Source organism: Urtica dioica, chromosome 10 (genome assembly GCF_054948205.1).
Source record: "Urtica dioica subsp. dioica isolate 48M chromosome 10, U.dioica_male_clone48M_v1_H2, whole genome shotgun sequence".
Taxonomy (NCBI): Eukaryota; Viridiplantae; Streptophyta; class Magnoliopsida; order Rosales; family Urticaceae; genus Urtica; species Urtica dioica.
The window spans coordinates 20,260,163-20,278,419 of record NC_142765.1 but is presented as its reverse complement, the minus strand read 5'-3'; the positions used below and the strand labels follow the sequence as shown (position 1 = coordinate 20,278,419).

Genomic DNA, 18,257 nt, shown 5'->3' with positions numbered 1-18,257 from the left:
TTCCCCAATTTTTTTTTTCCTCTTTCTCTATGACATATTATAATGGGTCTGAAATTGGTATCAGAGCCAAGACATTCTGGGAGTACATCGTTGCTCGGTGCTCAATAAGCAAGGGAAATAGTCAAAGATGGCTATGAAGAGTCAACTTGACGTACGGAAAATCAATTGAATGCGTTAAAAATGATGCGTATGAAAGACAAGATCGCTTATATCTTCTGTTCCAAGCAGTAAATATTCGGTATAATTGAAACACCGGATGTATTTGACTAAGAACCGAATGTTCAAACTCAACTTTCCACTTTGCTAAACATTTAACACTTCGAGATATAAATACTGTAAGTAGCCTAGAGAAACATAATCAACTAATAAAAACTGCAAATTCATACATCCACAGTAATGAAGTCTAATAAGCTAAGAACTTCAAAGAAGAAGATAATTTGCAATAGAAGGAGATATGCATTTTCAGCGCTATAGACTGATCAAACTACCTGAACCTGAAATATTTATTTATCTGAATAATGCGTTCTTGAAACATATACTCAATTATTTTCCATGTAAAAAAAAAAGCTTTAATTGTCACAAAAAGCTGTAATATACAACTGTACACTGTAATCACAAGGAGCTACTTTTAGTATATCGGCTAGACGGGAAGAAGAAGAAAAAAAAATCACAAAATAATATTAAAATAATTACTTTCAAGAGCCAAAAATAATTAGTAATTGTAATCATGAAAGGAAAAGGAAAAAGATTTAACTATGAGAAAACATTGAAGGCTTGAGCACCACGAGCGACCTTGATGAAGACGTCCTCGAGTGTGGTGTCGGCTAATCCCCAAGCAAAGACTGTGAAACGAGTTTTTGCGCTCTGAACGGCTCTGAACACTTCGGCGATTCTGACCTCGTGCTTTGGCAGCTCGAACTTCTGGGTCCCAGACAAGTGGTATATCCTGTTCGCACTCGGGGATAGAGTCTTGACCAGCCTCTCGACCTCAGCCTCGTTACCCGAAGAAGTCGTCATTGTAAACACGTACGACCCTCCATATCTCCCCTTTAGCTGCCATGACAGAGAAATACAGTTAAATAACGCCGCGTTGGATAAACTTTTTAGCAGAATAGCCAAACTAGACATTTGAGTGTGTGTGTATATATAGCGTACCTCTTTCGGGTTTCCTATGCACTGCAAGTGTCCATCCACAAAAATTCCTAATCGATCGCAGAGTACCTCAGCTTCTTCCATAGAATGAGCTGCAATACAGTGAAACCAAATGTTGATATAAATTTTAAGATTCAAAATATTACCCATTTTGCAGTGGTGTTATAAATTTTAGATAGAGTACTTGTGAGGATGATAGCACATTCTTGCTTCGCACGCTTGACAACATTCCACAGATTGTTTCTTGAAGCTGGATCCAGTCCAGTACTAGGCTCATCCATGTAAACAACCTACGCAAATATTTTTCAAAAAGCATGTATCAAGTGACACGTCAAAGGATATCTGAAAAAAAAAGAAAGGTGTGAATAAAGAGTGAGGCTTTACTTTCGGATCCCCTATGAGTGAAATCGCAACGCTGAGCCTTCTCTTCATGCCTCCACTGTACTTCCCAGCTCGTTTGTCAGCAACACCTCCATGGTATAGGTTTACACTCTTTAGAGAATCATCCACTGCCTGTAAAATCAAATATTCAAATATTTAAGAAGGAAAAAATAAAAAATAAACGATGTTGACTCGATTGTCAAGAGCAGAACTCAGGATCGTTCAGACTTCAGAAACATAGTATTTTTTCCCAGAGACAGAACCTATAAAATAATTTAATTTATGGAACTAGGTGATGGTCACAGTCGCTTTATTTAGTTATTTTGGACATGAAGCTGTTGTCTATAATGGTGAATATATTAACCTTAAATAATATTTTTGAGAGGTAAATGGAGTTTGTAACTTACTTGTGTCAAAGCAGAACCTGTTAGGTTCTTGAGTCTTCCATAGAATAGCAAATGTTCCCTCCCTGTTAGGCTCTCCCAAAGCAGGCTAAATTACCCGGTAGCAAAGGGAAATAAATAATTAGTCTTAAACATACAGGGGAAAAAAAAAATAGATGTGCCTTGAGACAGAGGATATAAAGGTGTTGCTTACTCGTGCTGTGGACACACACCCATGCTTGTATATATCTCATCCATATGAGTTTTTATGCTCATTCCCTGAACATATGCTGTGCCATCGGTTGGCTTTGTGAGACCGATCATCTGTTGACAAAACAAATACTCGACCGTTATAAGATGCAGAACCATGGAATCCTTTTTACTATGTTGACTGAAGGCACGATCTCATAAATAAATAAATAAAAATTCAAGTGAAATAGAGAGACAATCAAAGGTATCACTATCAAGATTTTTAACATAACTTTTAAAGAAGAATAAAAAATAAAATAAAAAGAAAAAAAGTTCAGATCCAAGAAACTTGAAAACTGTATGCAAACTTCAGCATTGAGCTTTTTTGTTGATATAGACTTACAAAAGCTACTAATACAGTCATTTGCATAAGGATATATAATAGCGTAGGGTATTATATATTTCTTCAGACTCTTAAAGCATAATTGCTCACCATATTAATAAAAGAGGTCTTCCCCGCACCATTTGGGCCAAGCATACCGAAACACTCGCCGCGAGGCAATGCAAGCGATAACCCTTTCACGGCATATTTTTCAGGATTGCCGTCCTTCCCCGGATATACCTTCTTGAGGTCATCACAAATGATTGCATGACCCGAATCGGATTCTAGAAGCAATTGTTCCACTTTCTCCCTCTGAATTTTTTAAACAAATTTTTAATTGACAATTGAGACAGTGCAACAGGTTTCTGAAGAGTCAAACATAAGAAACTAGATAAAACATTACCTCTTGAATAATATCAGGTTTCTCCATCTCAACAAAAACTTTAGATCCCTGCCTTTGTAAGCTAGCGGACCTTGAAGGCAATCCTTTTTTCTTGTTCCTTAAGCTTTGTAAGAAAAATAGTGGATTCTTTCTGCTACCTGATGATAGGATTTGATCCACATAATATGCAAGTAAGAGTACCACCACCCATTCAACAGCCATAATAATCAAGACTTCGGTCATTCCATTTGCGCCATCTTTTAAATTTTCCCAGCGCATACCGTGCGTCCCCATGTAATTTCCAATGAAAGAATATTGAGAGAGCTCATATATCCCTCGAAACAGAGCGAAACCTGGATATAGCTCCATTACAATGATCCAGCCTCCTGCAAGAGTATTGAAAGAAGTGCGATTAGTGATTCAGAGTGTGTCATCAATTAATTAAGAATGCATTATTGTAAAAGCCAACATGGTTGACTTTTCTTGAGAAGGTTTTCAAACACATTAACAAATGCATTTAACAAGTGACCCAAACCATGAGAAAACAAGTGTCCATAGACGAAAGTAATTTGAGCTTTTTCATTAGCCATATATAGAACAGCCTAGCTCGCCATGCCAAAGCTAGTAGAATCGTTCTAAACTCACTAGATATCTCCAGTTTTCCTTTAGGCATTGAAGATCCAATCCAGTTTTCCTTTAGGCATTGAAGATCCAATTATACACACGAGAAGAAAACTAGTTATCCATGTTTTAGTGCAGTGGATTAACTATTTGCATGGTCATTGGCATGTCTCTTTCTTTCTCGCTATTTATTCTCGTATATGCATATATATTTTATAGTAGCAGATAAAAGTTAGAAAATTATCGCAGGAATGGTTAGCTTACTGGGGAATGATGTATCTTCAACGAAAAAACTGAAAAGGAAGCCACCCAAGAGCCCGGTTCCGAAGACACATATGTACCCAATAACTGTATCAGAGGAAAAGCAAGCATGTCAGCGTGTTCTGAAATGCATTTTACCTTTTACCGATGATAAATAATATTTACGGTCAAACCTGTAGCAGTCTTCACATCCGAGAACATTGATGCTGCTAGGAAAGCCATAGCAATTTGCAAGTTGATGTAGATAAAGTAGAAAACAAATTGGATGCTATAGTCATTAAGAGTGAAGACTTTTATCCCTGTGACATGGCAAAGTTCAGTTCAAGCTGGCCAAGAAGCAATGCCAGATATATGTGAAGTGGTCAAGGGATTACCAACTAGCGAGCCAAATGCCACAAAGCACACCATGTAAATAAAAGAGACAGTGAAAAAGTAAGCATAGGAAATCATCCAATACGGCGCATCACCAAGTCCGTGCATTTTCATCATGATTCTTAGTTTTTGCTGTTTCTCATAAACCAGTGCAATCAACACAACCTAAACCAAAAAGTCAAGATACAAAAGGTCAAAACAAGAAGGGAAGGAAAGAACGGAAGAAAGAAGGTTTTGTATAAAATTCACATGTGCTTATCCAAGTGTCATTAAGGGTAACAACGACAGAAAGGTTAAACAAACGAGAGCAATTAAACTGCTTTCCAAATGAAAGGTTTAGATGTCCATTGGTCAGTATAAGGGCAGTAGTTGATCAGTTACTTGTTAAATGTAATTCACTAATTTACTAGATATTTTACTTGTTGAAACAGAGATAAAAAAAAAAAAAAAAAAAAAAAAATGAGCATATTCTGAAATAGATATTGACGCAGATTTCAGAGTGAATCTTAACAAAACTCAGGATGCATTAGAGCAAAAAAAAAAAAAAAAAAAAAAAAAACATATTAGATGATTGTAGCGTACTTACCGGAAATAGTTGTATGACGACCCATGTAAAGAACAGCGGTCCAAGAAGAGAAGACAAGTCAAGTCTCAGTTGGCTTTCAGCTTTGGGCATCTCCTTGACGAATTCAAATTGAATTTTTGTGCCCGGTCCTTGCAGAAATTGTAGGTAAGCATTTGATGCCTGTGATTAACCAACGTTACTAACTTAAATAAAAGGTCATCAATGTTCTAAACCTTTAGCAATAAGAATGGAATAACATCAAAAGTAAAAGAACTTGATTTTATAACATTTCGGTTAACTACATTTAACCGTGAACCAAGATCCATTAAGCTTGTTCCCAATATATTGGAGACGTTCCCATCTAAGGTAAATCTATGGCAGATTCCATGATTACTCTTAGAAAATAAAGAAAAGCTCACATGAAAAAGAGCTGTAAAAGCATACCAGATTCACTGAGCGTGGGACCCGTAGCAATGCAATTGGCTGATTTCCTGTGTCGCTCTTATATGTTGAATTGTACCATACGCTTACGTTGAAATTGTTTTGGTTTGTATTCGAGAAGTCAAAGGCTGTGAGGCGAAAAAACAAAATACAAAAAACAAAAAACAAAAAACAAAAAAAACTCAGCACTAAATACATAAAACTACAACATCAAGTGCTGAAAATTAAATTTTTCAAAGTCCATTAACCTGCAAGTATCTCATTTACTCGTCTCTCCGGGTTTCCCTTTCTGTAACCGCTATACAGCATCGTGTTTACATCTTCTGTGCTGTTACGCCACAAAGGCAAACCTTGAGCGCAAGTAACCGCTGGATATCAGAGCAAAAACCAAGTCAGGAACAAGTCAATCGGGTTCGCAAGCAAAAAACATTCAACCTTGAATTCCTTGCACTGCACTAAGATAGTCATATTTATTTACCTTGTTGCATATTGATGGACGCCACTTGGACAGGGACAGAAAAAGTGGAGTTTGGTGGGCATTGACGTTGCAAGTTGTATATAGGAAGACGCGAAAGAAAAGCGGGGTCGAGGAAATTGGAATATTGAGGCATCGACTGGGAACCCTGAAACAATTTCGAGAGTGGAAATGAGCGAGGTTACCGAGCCTGTACACTAACCGTAAAAATCACAATCAACAAATAAGTTGACAACAATATCCCGGCTCAACAACGACCGCTCACACACACACACACACACACACAAAAAAAAGAAAAAAAAAAAAGCAGAGTCAAGAGTAAATAAGAAACTTACATAGACGCTATTCGCTACATCGTCCATAAAATTGGTGGGATTCAGCGGCCCAGAGCTTGTGAACATATTCCCAGCCAAAACTACAATAAACATCAGATAAAGATTTCAAACTTGATATTGATCTCTGCAATGTAGTACACAAGAGAGAGAGAGAGAGAGACATACTGTCTCCAATTGACTGATTATTTCCCGTAAAAAGAAGAGTCGCCGGGCAGGAATTGGTTCTTTTGCACGAGTCGTTGGGCAAATCTTGGAACGGAAAAGCGTCGGAATAAACCGCACGATGCTCGGGGGCAGGCATTTGCAGCAAAGGAGGCCATTCGGGGGGGTTTTCAATGGCACACCAACCACCTTGATCGAGAGTCGAGTATTGCAATCCGCAAACTTCCCGGCACGGACCGCCTTGGCCCGTAGCAACACAAGTACACCCACATTTGTTTTCAGGCTTGTCAAACTGGCTGTTGGCCAGGTTTTGTATGACAACAAGCAATACGCAGAGGATAAACGGAAAGAAAATGAGCCTTATATTTGTCTTCATATTTCGCTTCTGCAAAATGGACATTATGACATTATCACCATCCATTTCATTTCATACATTTTCAATTAAAGCCAAATTTTATCAGAAATCGTTGATTAGCAGCTCTCTTTCACGATAATAACTCGTGTTTCATTTTCGGTGTCCATACAGAATCAATGCCGGAATTAGACTAAAAAAAATACATCCATAAAAGTATAAGCTTCATAACTTAACGGTAATTCAACGAGGTTGACTAAAAAAAAGTCGGCAATATAAACTTCAACTATAGTTTTCAACGGAAAAATAAAAATAGAAATAAAAATGAAAAGTAGATGAATAAAATAGACAGTAATTAACCAGTCCAATAAGTATCCGAGCCAACTGATCAAAAGTAGAATGAATACAAAAGGGGAAAAAGCTGAATCGTAAGGAATAATATATCCTTGATCTACAAGTAAAAAACAGTTCACGCCACTTATTAAAAAAAAAAAAACGTAATTTACACACATAAACAAAAAATTAAAATTTCATCCAAATTCCAAATACGAACAAACTATATTCCTCAACAATCTGTTACACAAATTCTACAACCACGGGCACATTCAGAAGCATACTGAGAAATAAATAAATAAATAAAAATACCTGGAAAATCAAGTTCTTTCTTAGGAGAGCATTAGCTTGAGTCCAGAAACTCGCTGGACCGAGATTCGGATTCGCCATTGAAGCTGCAGAAAAAACAAATGAACAAAAAAAAAAATTCGTCAAGCTCGGCTTCTTCAGATTCCAATAAGAACGAAACACTTTGTTTTTTTATTGCTTACACTTTTTATCCTCAAGTCTGTATTGAAGCTACAAGAGCGAAAATAAAACGTGCAGACTTTACTTTGGGTTCTTTTTTTTTCTCCTCTTTTTTTTTTTTTTTGACAAAATTTTTCTCCTCTTTTTGAAGCTCGTGGACTTTTTACGGAAATGAAACTGTTTTTGACGAATTTTAAGACGAGCTTTATTATATAGCTCACGGAATAGACGGGCCGGTGAATCTAAAGGACTGTTTTGTCCCTGCTCTTTGGTTTTAATTTCGGAAATAGGATCCGTGCCGTTTGGCCTGTATACCGAAAGTACCCTCTCTTTGAATGACCTCTCTACCCTTCCTGACCTTTTGGAAGTACAACGTGGAATATTAAGATATATTATTATAAATAATATCCATATAATAATAATCTATTAAATTTTTTTTTTTAAGAAACGTTTTGTTAAGTTATTTGGCTTGTGTTTTAAAAACAAAAATTATATGGCTAGAAAATTAATTTTCGTGATAAATGATTATATTTCAAAGTAAGTGATTCAAGGGGGACTTATATCACCAAAATTAAAAACTTCTGCTTGGTGCTGTTGTAAAAATATAGTCAAAATATAGGCAGAAGAAATTATTCTCACAAAATCTAGTTCCAAATATTCATCTTAAGTGTGAATGGTTCGTTAAAATATCCACATCGGCTAGAGACTGGAAATGTATCATTTGTATTTCTTATAAAATTTATAGATTGTTCATTTTTTTGTATTATCAATTAGTTTAGAGATGGAACTTCGTGATATATTTTTTTTTTTAGCAAAAACTGGAACTTCGTGATATTTATACTGTCTTATGTTAATTAGTTTATATATTAGAAAGTCAATGCTAAAACTTTCATGTAACAACCTAAATAGATCATGTCTTGTGAATAAAATGGGTACCGAAGCATCAGTTTTTGATCATGTTGGAGTTCTTTAATTATTTATTCAAGATCAAACATATACATAGTCAAATTTACTCCGCGTTAAAATTAAAAAAATGTGATTATATATATATATATGTGTGTGTGTGTGTGTGTGTGAGTGTGTGTGACGTTTGCATTTAGGAAATAAAAGCTAATAAAAATATACCATAAACAAGATATAAATAGCGAACGGACCAGAATGAGTTATTGTGATTATTAAAATATTAAATATGTATACCAGATAAGTTAGTTAAGTATTTAACGAAGCTCAACTTGCTCAATCTCTATAGGAGTGAGGTAATAGGGCGTGAATTAGCTTGTTTTGACCAAAAAAATTTTAATGCAAACGTAAACATCCTGATTCATGACCACTGAAGTTTATTAATCTCACAGATCACACGAAAATAAAAGGCTATTGCAAGTTATAACTACTAAGTTAACAACTAATTGAAGATTGTATGAACGACTTTTTCATGTACTGAATTAAATTATTACGGTCATTGAATTTACGTGTGATTTGTACTCTTCTAGTTTTACGGTTCTACCTATCTTTGTTTTGAATCTTCCTTTTTTTTAATAGAATTTTAATCTTCCTTTTAACTTTGAATTGACTTGGGTTTAGAAAACACCTGAAAAAAGATAGGCGATCGGGAGTGGAGCCGTTGAATGCTTTGGGAGATGTATTTGATTCGACTTCGATATTATAAATTAAAATACAACAGGATTCACTAGAGATTTATTTCTTTGAAAGGTGGTATTTCTACTTATTATAATATTAAATTATAATACTATTTTGTTATTTCCCTCTGGTAAACCCAATTGACTTTTATCTTTAAAATTAGCATCGACTCTTGTCATTGCACTCAAACTTCCTTGCAATTGAAGAATAGAAGATCTTCTTGTCATTATTACACTCAAAAGCGCGTAAGAGAGACCACGACGTGTGAAAATTTTGCGAACAATCCCAAATTATAATATGCGTGTATTTATGTATGGAAAATGACATTTTTGGACATAAAGAAGTACTTTATAATAGAGAAATTTCATTAATTGGGCTTAATAATCCATTAAATATCAAGATTAGACCCTAATATTTAAAAATATCGAAATATGGATTTTTGACCCAAAATCGGACAAAAACACCCCTGATTCAAAAAACCCATATTTTTCTCTCATTTTCAAATGATTTTCATCACAAATCTTTTGGTCTTCGAATTGGTTGCGCTAGGATTAGAATTTTCAAATGTGTTCAGTTTCGATTTTGAGTGTTTCACATTGAATCTCATCGTACGGCATCGTACGACATCGTACAGCATCGTATGTATTCAGTTTCGATTTTGAGGGTTTCACATTGAATCTCATCGTACGGCATCGTATCGCATCGTACGACATCATACAGCATCGTACGACATCGTACAGCATCGTATGTGTTCAGTTTCGATTTTGAGGGTTTCACATTGTTTCTCATCGTACGGCATCGTATCGCATCGTACAGCATCGTACGACATCGTACAGCATCGTACGGCATCGTACATTATAATGTGTATGAATTTTATCGATTTTGAGGGTTTCACATTGTATCTCATCGTACGATGCCGTACGATGCTGTACGATGTCGTACGATGCCGTACGATGAAATTCAATATGAAACCCTCAAAATCGAAACTGAACACATACCCAAATTCTTTATAAAAAAAAAAAATCGGGGCGTTGCCCCGAACCCCATGAGCTCAGCGGTGAGCTCGACCACCGAAAATTCTAATTCTAGCGCAACCAATTCGAAGATGAAAATGAATTGTGATGAAAATCATTTGAAAATGAGAGAAAAATATGGGTTTTTTGAATCATGGGTGTTTTTGTCCGATTTTGTGCCAAAAGTCCATATTCAGATATTTTTAAACATTAGGGTCTAATCTTGATATTTAATGGCTTATTAAGCCCAATTAATGAAATTTCTCTTATAATATCTCCGTTGAAAATCTAACCAACCACCGAAAATTTCAAAGGAAAAAAAAAAGTTATAAAAAATAGATTACAACGGCTTATCATGTATAATAAACTCGCACTCTTTTTAATGATTAAAAAAAAGTGAATAAAATTGACTAAGGAGTTAAAATTTTATCATGATGTAAAAAAAAAAAAAACTAAATTAACAACTAAATATGTTGAAACGTCATTATTTTAATATAATCAACGTTTCATTTTAGTTTGATAAATAGCCATTTTGTAGACTTGGCAGCAATTATAGCATGTTGAAAATTCAATTTCAACCTTCCGTTATTTTTACGTTTTCTTATTTGAAATTCATAAAAAAAAAATCGCGAACAGAATAAGTAATTTTGTTGCTGATTTGTTTCCTCATTTGTTGGAATCTCTCTCTCTCTCTCTCTCTCTCTCTCTCTCTCTCTCTCTCTCTCTGAAACCGCTTTCCAAAAAAATTTGACACCAAAAAATGTTGATTTTCATTCTCCCTACTCCTTCTTTGGCCACGAGAGACATAAACGTCGTTGAGCGTCGAGGTTGCGTGCGCGGACATATATGAGTTTCTTTGGCTGACGGAGACGCAGACGTCGATAATAATCGTTAATAATCATTAATATATATTAATAACTTATTGTGTTTCTAGGTTTTAAGGTTTCTGCACAGTTAATATTTGTTAGTTATTGGTAATAATTGGATGTTTTCAATCGGTGATTGTTATTTGAGGTTAGGTTTCTAGGTCTTGCGATTATTGTTTTAGGTTGGATTTTATCTGCAAGTGTTTTTTTCCCTGTTTGAAAATGGTTTTCGATTTGGTTGCGTGACCTCAAATTTATTGCCTATTTTATCGCATTAATCATTATTTACATTTATTATGAAATATATTTTATTCTTTCTCCAAATACAACTCATGCAAGTGAGCGGAAAAATGAAAGGGGTAGTTTTATACATTGACATGTGGTAATAAACTTGAATGGCTAATTACCATAAATTAATCAAACGTTGGCTAGTTTGTATTGAAGTGAGATAGTTCTACCTTGATTTTGTGTGTGAATGGACATCTGTTTAGATATCTATTGAACTCCTCCACTTCACACCAATTGGTTTTGAGTTGAAATTTAATAGTTTGTAATTACAAATTTCGGATTGGCTAGAAATTTACACCGCCTAAAAAAAGTCTCATATCAATATATACATAGGGAGGCAAATTGCAAAGATATATAGAAGAAATGTTATTTTAAAAATTAAAAAAAAATGATCATTTCTATTCAGTTTTTTGGAATATACAAATTAACACCATTCTTTTGTGTTTTTTTTTTTTACTATCGACATTATTTACCTTGATAATTCCTTACAAAATTAAAGGAAAGCACTCATTTGTATAAAATATAACAATGTGAAATCATATAAATAAATAAAAACCTATTAAACATTATTTTATTTCCGCATTAGGCATTTGTATATACAAGTTTCATAACATTAACTATAGCAGATGGATTGTATTAGAAATTTGTCACGTCATGTGATAGCTGATGGATACAGCAATTGATATTCAAAGTCAAAACTATGAAACAAACAAATATGTTGGTGATAACTCAAAATAAAATTTAAAAGAAAATTGTATTTCGAAATTGGATATGAAGTCGATATAGTTCTCGGGGGCCAATAGATCAAAATCAAATATGGTGACAATTCAATGTTGATGTGTGCATCTTTAATTCCAGTCAAATGATCATTTAATAGTTGATGTATAGAGTTAATTTTCAAATTGGTCAAGAGACCAGAGAAAAAATTAATTTTAAAATGTTGAAAAATCATATTGTGAAACTTCCGAACCACTAGACTAGATGCAAAAGTACAATGTCTTTCATATTCTTCTTTTTTTTTTTTTTTTTTTTGAATAATTCAATGTCTTTCATATTCATACTTCTATTATAAGTATATATTTTGATTTTCCCTCATTCATATCTACTCGATTTTAGATAGGATCTAACTCGGTTTAGTTTGTTTATGAAAGTTCTTGGTATGTTAATAATGTGGCCTTCCTCGTTGTTGCTATTTTATTATTATTATTATTTTTTTTATAGGATTGATAAAGATCGAATTGGGAATATTTATCCGTTGAATGTGATTTGTCTTTGTAAACAATACATTTTCCATATGCACTTATTAGATAATATACTGATAGGGTTTGGTCAAACTTAATAATAATAATAATGAATCTTATATCACATTCAAGTTTAAATACACAAAATAAAACAAAGATAAAAAAAAAAAAATTAAAAAAAAAAAAAAAAACACACACACACACACACATTCAAATGTGAGGTGTAAACCCTTTGTTATGTTTGGCAACATTGTTATAATATTTGCACCTATGGAGTGGTTTCTAAAATAAATAAATAAAGGATATCCATGAATAAATAAAGCAACACAGAATTTCAATTGCAGAGTAAGATGAAAATGAGAAGGCGTGAGTGACAATCATGCATGTTTAACAATACACGACAGCAAAAATTCAATGGTCCAAACGGTAGAGTAACATATTTTTAATATATTCAAGGAGTGGGAAAGGCATGCTAATGAAACATTTATATATGTTTATGTAGTTTATTTTGTTTAATTTGACTATCCTTTTTAGTGCTTTTTCCAAGAGTTTAAAAAATCATAATTATACACTTAGGTCCCTTTATATATATATATATATATATATATATAAAGGCTCTCTCATGGGAATTTTCTTTATTAATTAGTAAAAGTAAATAATAATTAAATTTTAAAAAATTAATAAATTAAATGTAAAATTCAAAACTCCTTTAAAAAAATGTAGATCACAAACACAATCATGATATTACAACAAGTTTCTCTGCTTGATTTTGTTTTTTTGATAGTTGTACTAGTAACGGACATGGAAATTCCGGTGGTTAATTTATCAATCAGTAACAACAGCTTGCAAAAAGACACTCCAATATTGCATGTTGAATTGGATGTGGAGGAGATAGCGAAGAACCACAAGGGTTGAAGCGTTTTCACGCATCACCGAGTTTGCTCAATTAAAACTCTTCTCATTTCTATTCACGATCTGATTTTCTTTCCCTGCCGTGTTTTGAAAAGAAAAAAAAAAGTAGTGAGTAAACAAAACTGGGTTTTAGGTTCTTTGTAATCGGCAATCACTACTACAAATACAGTTTTTCGGTGCGGATGACTTTTGGGTGCGACTTTTCGCACCTAAAAGTCGCACCAAAAATTACTTTCGGGTGCGACTTTTCACACCCAAAAGTCACTGAAGTAACAAAAAAATTTCACTGATTTTTTTAAAAAGTTCATCATACCTTTAGGTGCGACAAAGTCACACCAAAAGTCCAAAACATTTGGTCTAAAAAGTTAGCGGGATTTTGTTCCCTCTTATTTCACTTCTAAAATTTTGCTCCCCTCTTTTTAGCTTACTCTACCAAATTCTATCCCATTAGCTCCTATTTGTTTTCACCAACACGAGAGAAAGAAAGAAACGGGAAAGGAAAAAAAAAAGAAGAAAAGAAAAGAAAAGAAAGAAATTAAGAAAGGAAAGGAAATAAAGAAAAGAAAGAAGAGAGAAAGGGAAAGAGAGAGACCGAGGGAAGGAGAGAGAGAGCTGAGAGAATGAGAGAGACGAAGAGAGTAAGGGAGTGAGCGACGAGGGTGAGCTCACAGAGGAAGAGGAAGCTTGGCCAACAGCAAGCCATCGAGACCCGAAACCATCTCGAGGGCGCGCGCGGCCGAGAAGACAAGGACGCCGCGAGCCACCGAGGACACCAGCCGAGAAAGAAACGCCGGGAAAGTGAGAGGACACACCGAGGAGGCTGAAACTTATGAGAATTGGGTAAGAAAAACCAAATCCGAATTTAATTTTGGAGATTAGAGTTGAAATTGATTTTTAGGGCTTTTAGGATTCCGAGTTGGATTGGTGAAATTGATTGGCTTTTGATGATTGTTTAATCTCGGTTGTGATGTTTGTTACTCAGATTTGTGAATGGAAATTGTTGGTTGGATTCCTCTCTTGATATTTTTTTTTGGCCGAAAATTAGAAGTTAGGGTGTATGAATGTGAATTTTGGGGCTTTTCGAATTCTGAGATTGTTGGTGATTTGGAGTGTTCTCAGATTGAAATTATGCTCAAAATTGTGTTTACAATGGATCGTTTTTTTTTTAATATTTGGATAATTGGTTTTGATTTTTGGGTTTGACTGTGTGTGTGGGGTGAGTGTCTGTGTATATGTGTTTTTTTGTGTGTGGGTGTGTATGTGTGCGTGTATGGTAATTGAGTGTGTGTGTGTGTGTGTGTGTGCTCTGTGTGTTACCATGTTTATTTGAGTGTGTGTATGTGTGTATGCTCTGTGTGTGTGTGTGTGTGTGTGTGTGTGTGTGTGTGTGTGTGTGTGACCCTGTCATTGTCGCCACAGGACAGGTATGGTATCGATCTCGAGAAAAACACTCAATGTCACTCATTGATTCACGAGTGAATTCAAATCTAGTTGGTTTGGTTTGGTCGGTGCTGGTGACGTATAGGATAATCACGGGACGGGAATTTTTTTTTATTCTACTTGTTTATAAAATGCTTGCGAGGTTAGCTTATTTGTTTATTTTGGTTTGGTAGACGTACGAGAGATGTTACATCCAGAGATGGATAGACTGCGGCAACAAAACGTGCCCGAACTACTTGTTTACAAAACCCAGCAGAAGCTCGAGCACTTGACGCTGACTCCGAACTACGTGCTGAGAAGCCTGATCGGCCAATGGTACGAGGGCCACAACATCGAACCCCCGACGGGTCTGGTGAACGGGAAGATGAAACGGAGCGGCAGGTCGGTTCGGGACGTCTCCGGCGACATGGCGGCCATCGAATCCCTGGTTCGGAAGCTGTGGAGCCGGTCGCTGGAGGAGCGGCGACGGAGATCCGGTCCCTCTCGAAGAGAAGCACCGACAACCAGATCCTGATCGCGGAGGCCGGAGCCATCCCGGTCCTGGACAGTCTGCCTTGGAACAAGGAAAACGCCACAGCAATCTTGCTGGCTCTGTGCAAGAGGGACGGGGATAACCTGGCCTGTATAAGCCGTCTCGGAGCGTTGATTCCATTGACAGAGCTCGCGAAGAACGGCTCTGTCCGCACCAAACGCAAGGCTGCTTCGTTGCTGGAACATCTTCGCAAGCTGCAACAGCTCTAATTAACAGGTAGCAACTACCCATAGATTCTTTCTTTTTTCTTTTAATTAAAGGAAAAAAAATTGATTATTCTTGTACCAATTTGTGTGTATGTTCTGTGTGGGTGTATTTGTGTGTATGTTCTGTGTGGGTGTATTTGTGTTTGTGTGTGTATGTTTTGAGATACGAAATAGGAATTGGAGTCGCTTTTAAATTAGCTGACATCCAACATACCGTCAATAAATATGTTATTTTATAGATTTAACTTCACTTTATAAACAAGCGCCGTCTAAAGTACAATTTTTTTTACTCAGCAACGACTTTGTCGCACCCAAAATTTGGCGGGTAGAGCTTTGGGTGCGACTTTTCGCACTCAAAAGTCAATAATACCCGCCAATAGGGTGTTATTGGGTGCGATTTTGGGTGCGAAAAGTCGCACCCGAAAGTCATGACTTTTGGGTGCGACTTTTCGCACCCAAGACCTTTAGGTGCGGACTTTCGGGTGCGGAAAAATCACACCCAAAATCGCACTCAAAGATATCTTTGGGTGCGAAAATTGACTTTTAGGCGCGAAAAATGTCGCACAAAAAAATCGTTTTTGTCCTAGTGAATGGTTTGTGGCTGACTTTTAATTAAGAGATTTGTAACTAATTAGACCACTTTAAACATGTGATTTTGGATCTAGCCTTTGTTTGACAATTTTTAGGGATATAGCCAAATGGCTTATGTGGCAATAATTAAGGTCTTATTTGCCCTTATTTATTATTAAATTCGTCACTTTCTCTCTCTTATTTTTTTTCAAATATTTTTTTTTATCAAAACTTCAAAAATTTGTATCTTTCTCGTACGAACTCGAAATTGAGTGATTTCAAATCTTACAAATTCGTGGCGTCGAGATCTTCAAAAATAGATCCATAGTGTTTGGTAAAAAATTATTTTTAATGCATCATATTTACATTTTCATTTTTTTTTTATAATTTCAAAAAAATTCAGTTATTTCCATATTTAAGGTAGATTTTTCTACATCTATGGTATTAAACATTATTTTTCATCAAACACAATGGATCTATTTTTGAAGATCTCGGCGTCACGGATCCGTAGGATTTGGAATCACTCAATTTCGAGTTCATATGAGATAGATATGGTTTTTTGAAGTTTTTATGTAAAAAAAAAGTGTATGAAAAAAATAGGAGAGAGAAAATGAAGAATTTATCAACAAATAAGGGTAAATAAGACCTTAATTAATGACACATAATCATGTTGACTATTTCCCTAAAAGTTGTGAAACATGGGCTAAAAACAAATTTTATAGTTTCATTTTGGCTATTTTGCTACAATGCCCTTTAATTAATTAGCAAAAGTAAATAATAATTAAATTAAAAAAAAATAATAAATTAAATGTAAATTTCAAAACTCATTAAAAAAACAAAAAATTGGCCATATAAGCCTCTTAAACGCTGCTTATTGTGTTTTAGCAAACATTTAGTTAATTTTTGGTTAATGGCCAATCAGCCGACGTGGCATAAATTATACCGAATATTTGTACTGAAATGCCCTTATTAATTGCGCTGTCAATTGTAAAATGAGACAGTTTAATTCGAAATTTGAATTGTACGCAAATGGAAAGAACTGTTAGGTTAAACACTTTTGGAAAGCAGTTATTGCTTCCAGATTTCAAGCGTTTTGTAGAGCGGTTTTTGTAAAATGAGCGAGGAGTGCCTCTTTTCCACGTGGAACCCCCTGGCCGGGCTGCGCTGCACCAAACACTCTGCCTGCGACTCGGCGAAGTTGCTGAAGCTTGCCGGAGCGAAGCCGGCTGCGGAGACGAGGCTGCGCCAGGGCGCGAGGGGGCGGCGGGAGGCGGCGCCGAGGACGAGGCGCTCGATGGCCGGCTGGACGAGGCAGCGCTCGATCTTCTGGGCGGCGTCGGGGCCGGCGTTGACGGCGTCCAGCGACTCCAGCAGCGCGGAGTAGGAGGCCAGCCCGTGCGCCACCTGGAGCGGGAACGGCGCGTCGGGGCGGTCCCCGCCGCGCTCGGCGGCCACCATGATCTTCCCCGCCACGCTCGATCCCACGCTCGTCCAGGTTCCGGATCTGAGCCAGCTTCAGAGCTTCCCTGCTCTGCTCGACGCTCGCCTGGCAACGCAGCTTCGCCGCCAAAATGGACCGCCCAGACCCGAAGGCCATGACCGACCCGCTCGATCATGGCGGCGGCTTCGTCCCCGACCAAGAAGACGACATCGTAAGTGGTTTATGATGTTCATTCGCAGAGACAGAAACATTCGCAGAGAAAGATTGTGCGAATGTCATATTAATTAATATGACCGAGTTTATTATGTTCCTCGATTACAGGGGACAGTTATTATCAATATCCCGAATTAATTGTTTTTTTTTTCATTTACGTTTTGGGCGGGAACAGATAAGGGGTTATATGGTATTTTTAAGCGTGTAAATAAATTAGATTGGCCATTTACACAAAATTAACCAAATGGTGGCCAAATCCAAATTGGTTATAATTAATGTGGCCATTTAGCTATATAACCCTTAAAAAAATGTAGATCACAAACACAATCACGATATTACAACAAGAACTCTTTATCACTAGTCTTTTCAGGTGTCTCGTATCACGAATATATATTTTTTGTCTTGATCATCTGTCGCAGATTGCTTTCTTAAATACCTTGTTCAAATAAGCTTCCCACTCAAGAGAAAAAAAAAATTATATCATTCAGGTCTAAAAAATGAAAAATAAAAACTTCAACGATTAGAGATCTGGTGGTACAAATACCATATCTAAATTTAGATTTATCTAAACATAAAAAAAAATGAAAAATAAAAGGAAAATGAGAAGAAACCCTTCATTTGAGATGTGGTCAACCAAAATTGA

The 18,257-nt window shown here is 36.0% G+C and overlaps 1 protein-coding gene across 1 annotated transcript; it reads right to left on the bottom strand.

Annotated features, from left to right (window-relative positions):
* Nucleotides 1-365: 365 nt before the first annotated feature.
* LOC149383850 (ABC transporter A family member 7-like) lies at nt 366-7,429 on the bottom strand. The gene is made up of 19 exons (XM_089628757.1): nt 7,280-7,429; nt 7,099-7,181; nt 6,105-6,486; nt 5,940-6,019; nt 5,608-5,752; nt 5,378-5,497; nt 5,133-5,257; nt 4,710-4,868; nt 4,126-4,288; nt 3,925-4,050; nt 3,755-3,838; nt 2,891-3,255; nt 2,599-2,799; nt 2,131-2,240; nt 1,941-2,025; nt 1,537-1,665; nt 1,337-1,442; nt 1,156-1,244; nt 366-1,053 (listed from the first exon to the last, which is right to left on the bottom strand). Exons 2-19 carry the CDS (start codon nt 7,174-7,176, stop codon nt 754-756), a joined length of 2,847 nt encoding a protein of 948 aa, XP_089484883.1. The 5' UTR covers nt 7,177-7,181; nt 7,280-7,429; the 3' UTR covers nt 366-753.
* Nucleotides 7,430-18,257: the final 10,828 nt, after the last annotated feature.

Coding starts and splice junctions, on each gene's coding strand:
- LOC149383850 (XM_089628757.1), bottom strand. CDS start 7,176: ATGGCGAATCCGAATCTCGGTCCAGCGAGTTTCTGGACTCAAGCTAAT. Junction 5,753..5,939: donor ATGTAGCGAATAGCGTCTAT/GTAAGTTTCTTA, acceptor AAATTGTTTCAG/GGTTCCCAGTCGATGCCTCA. Junction 4,051..4,125: donor GGCATTTGGCTCGCTAGTTG/GTAATCCCTTGA, acceptor GCCATGTCACAG/GGATAAAAGTCTTCACTCTT.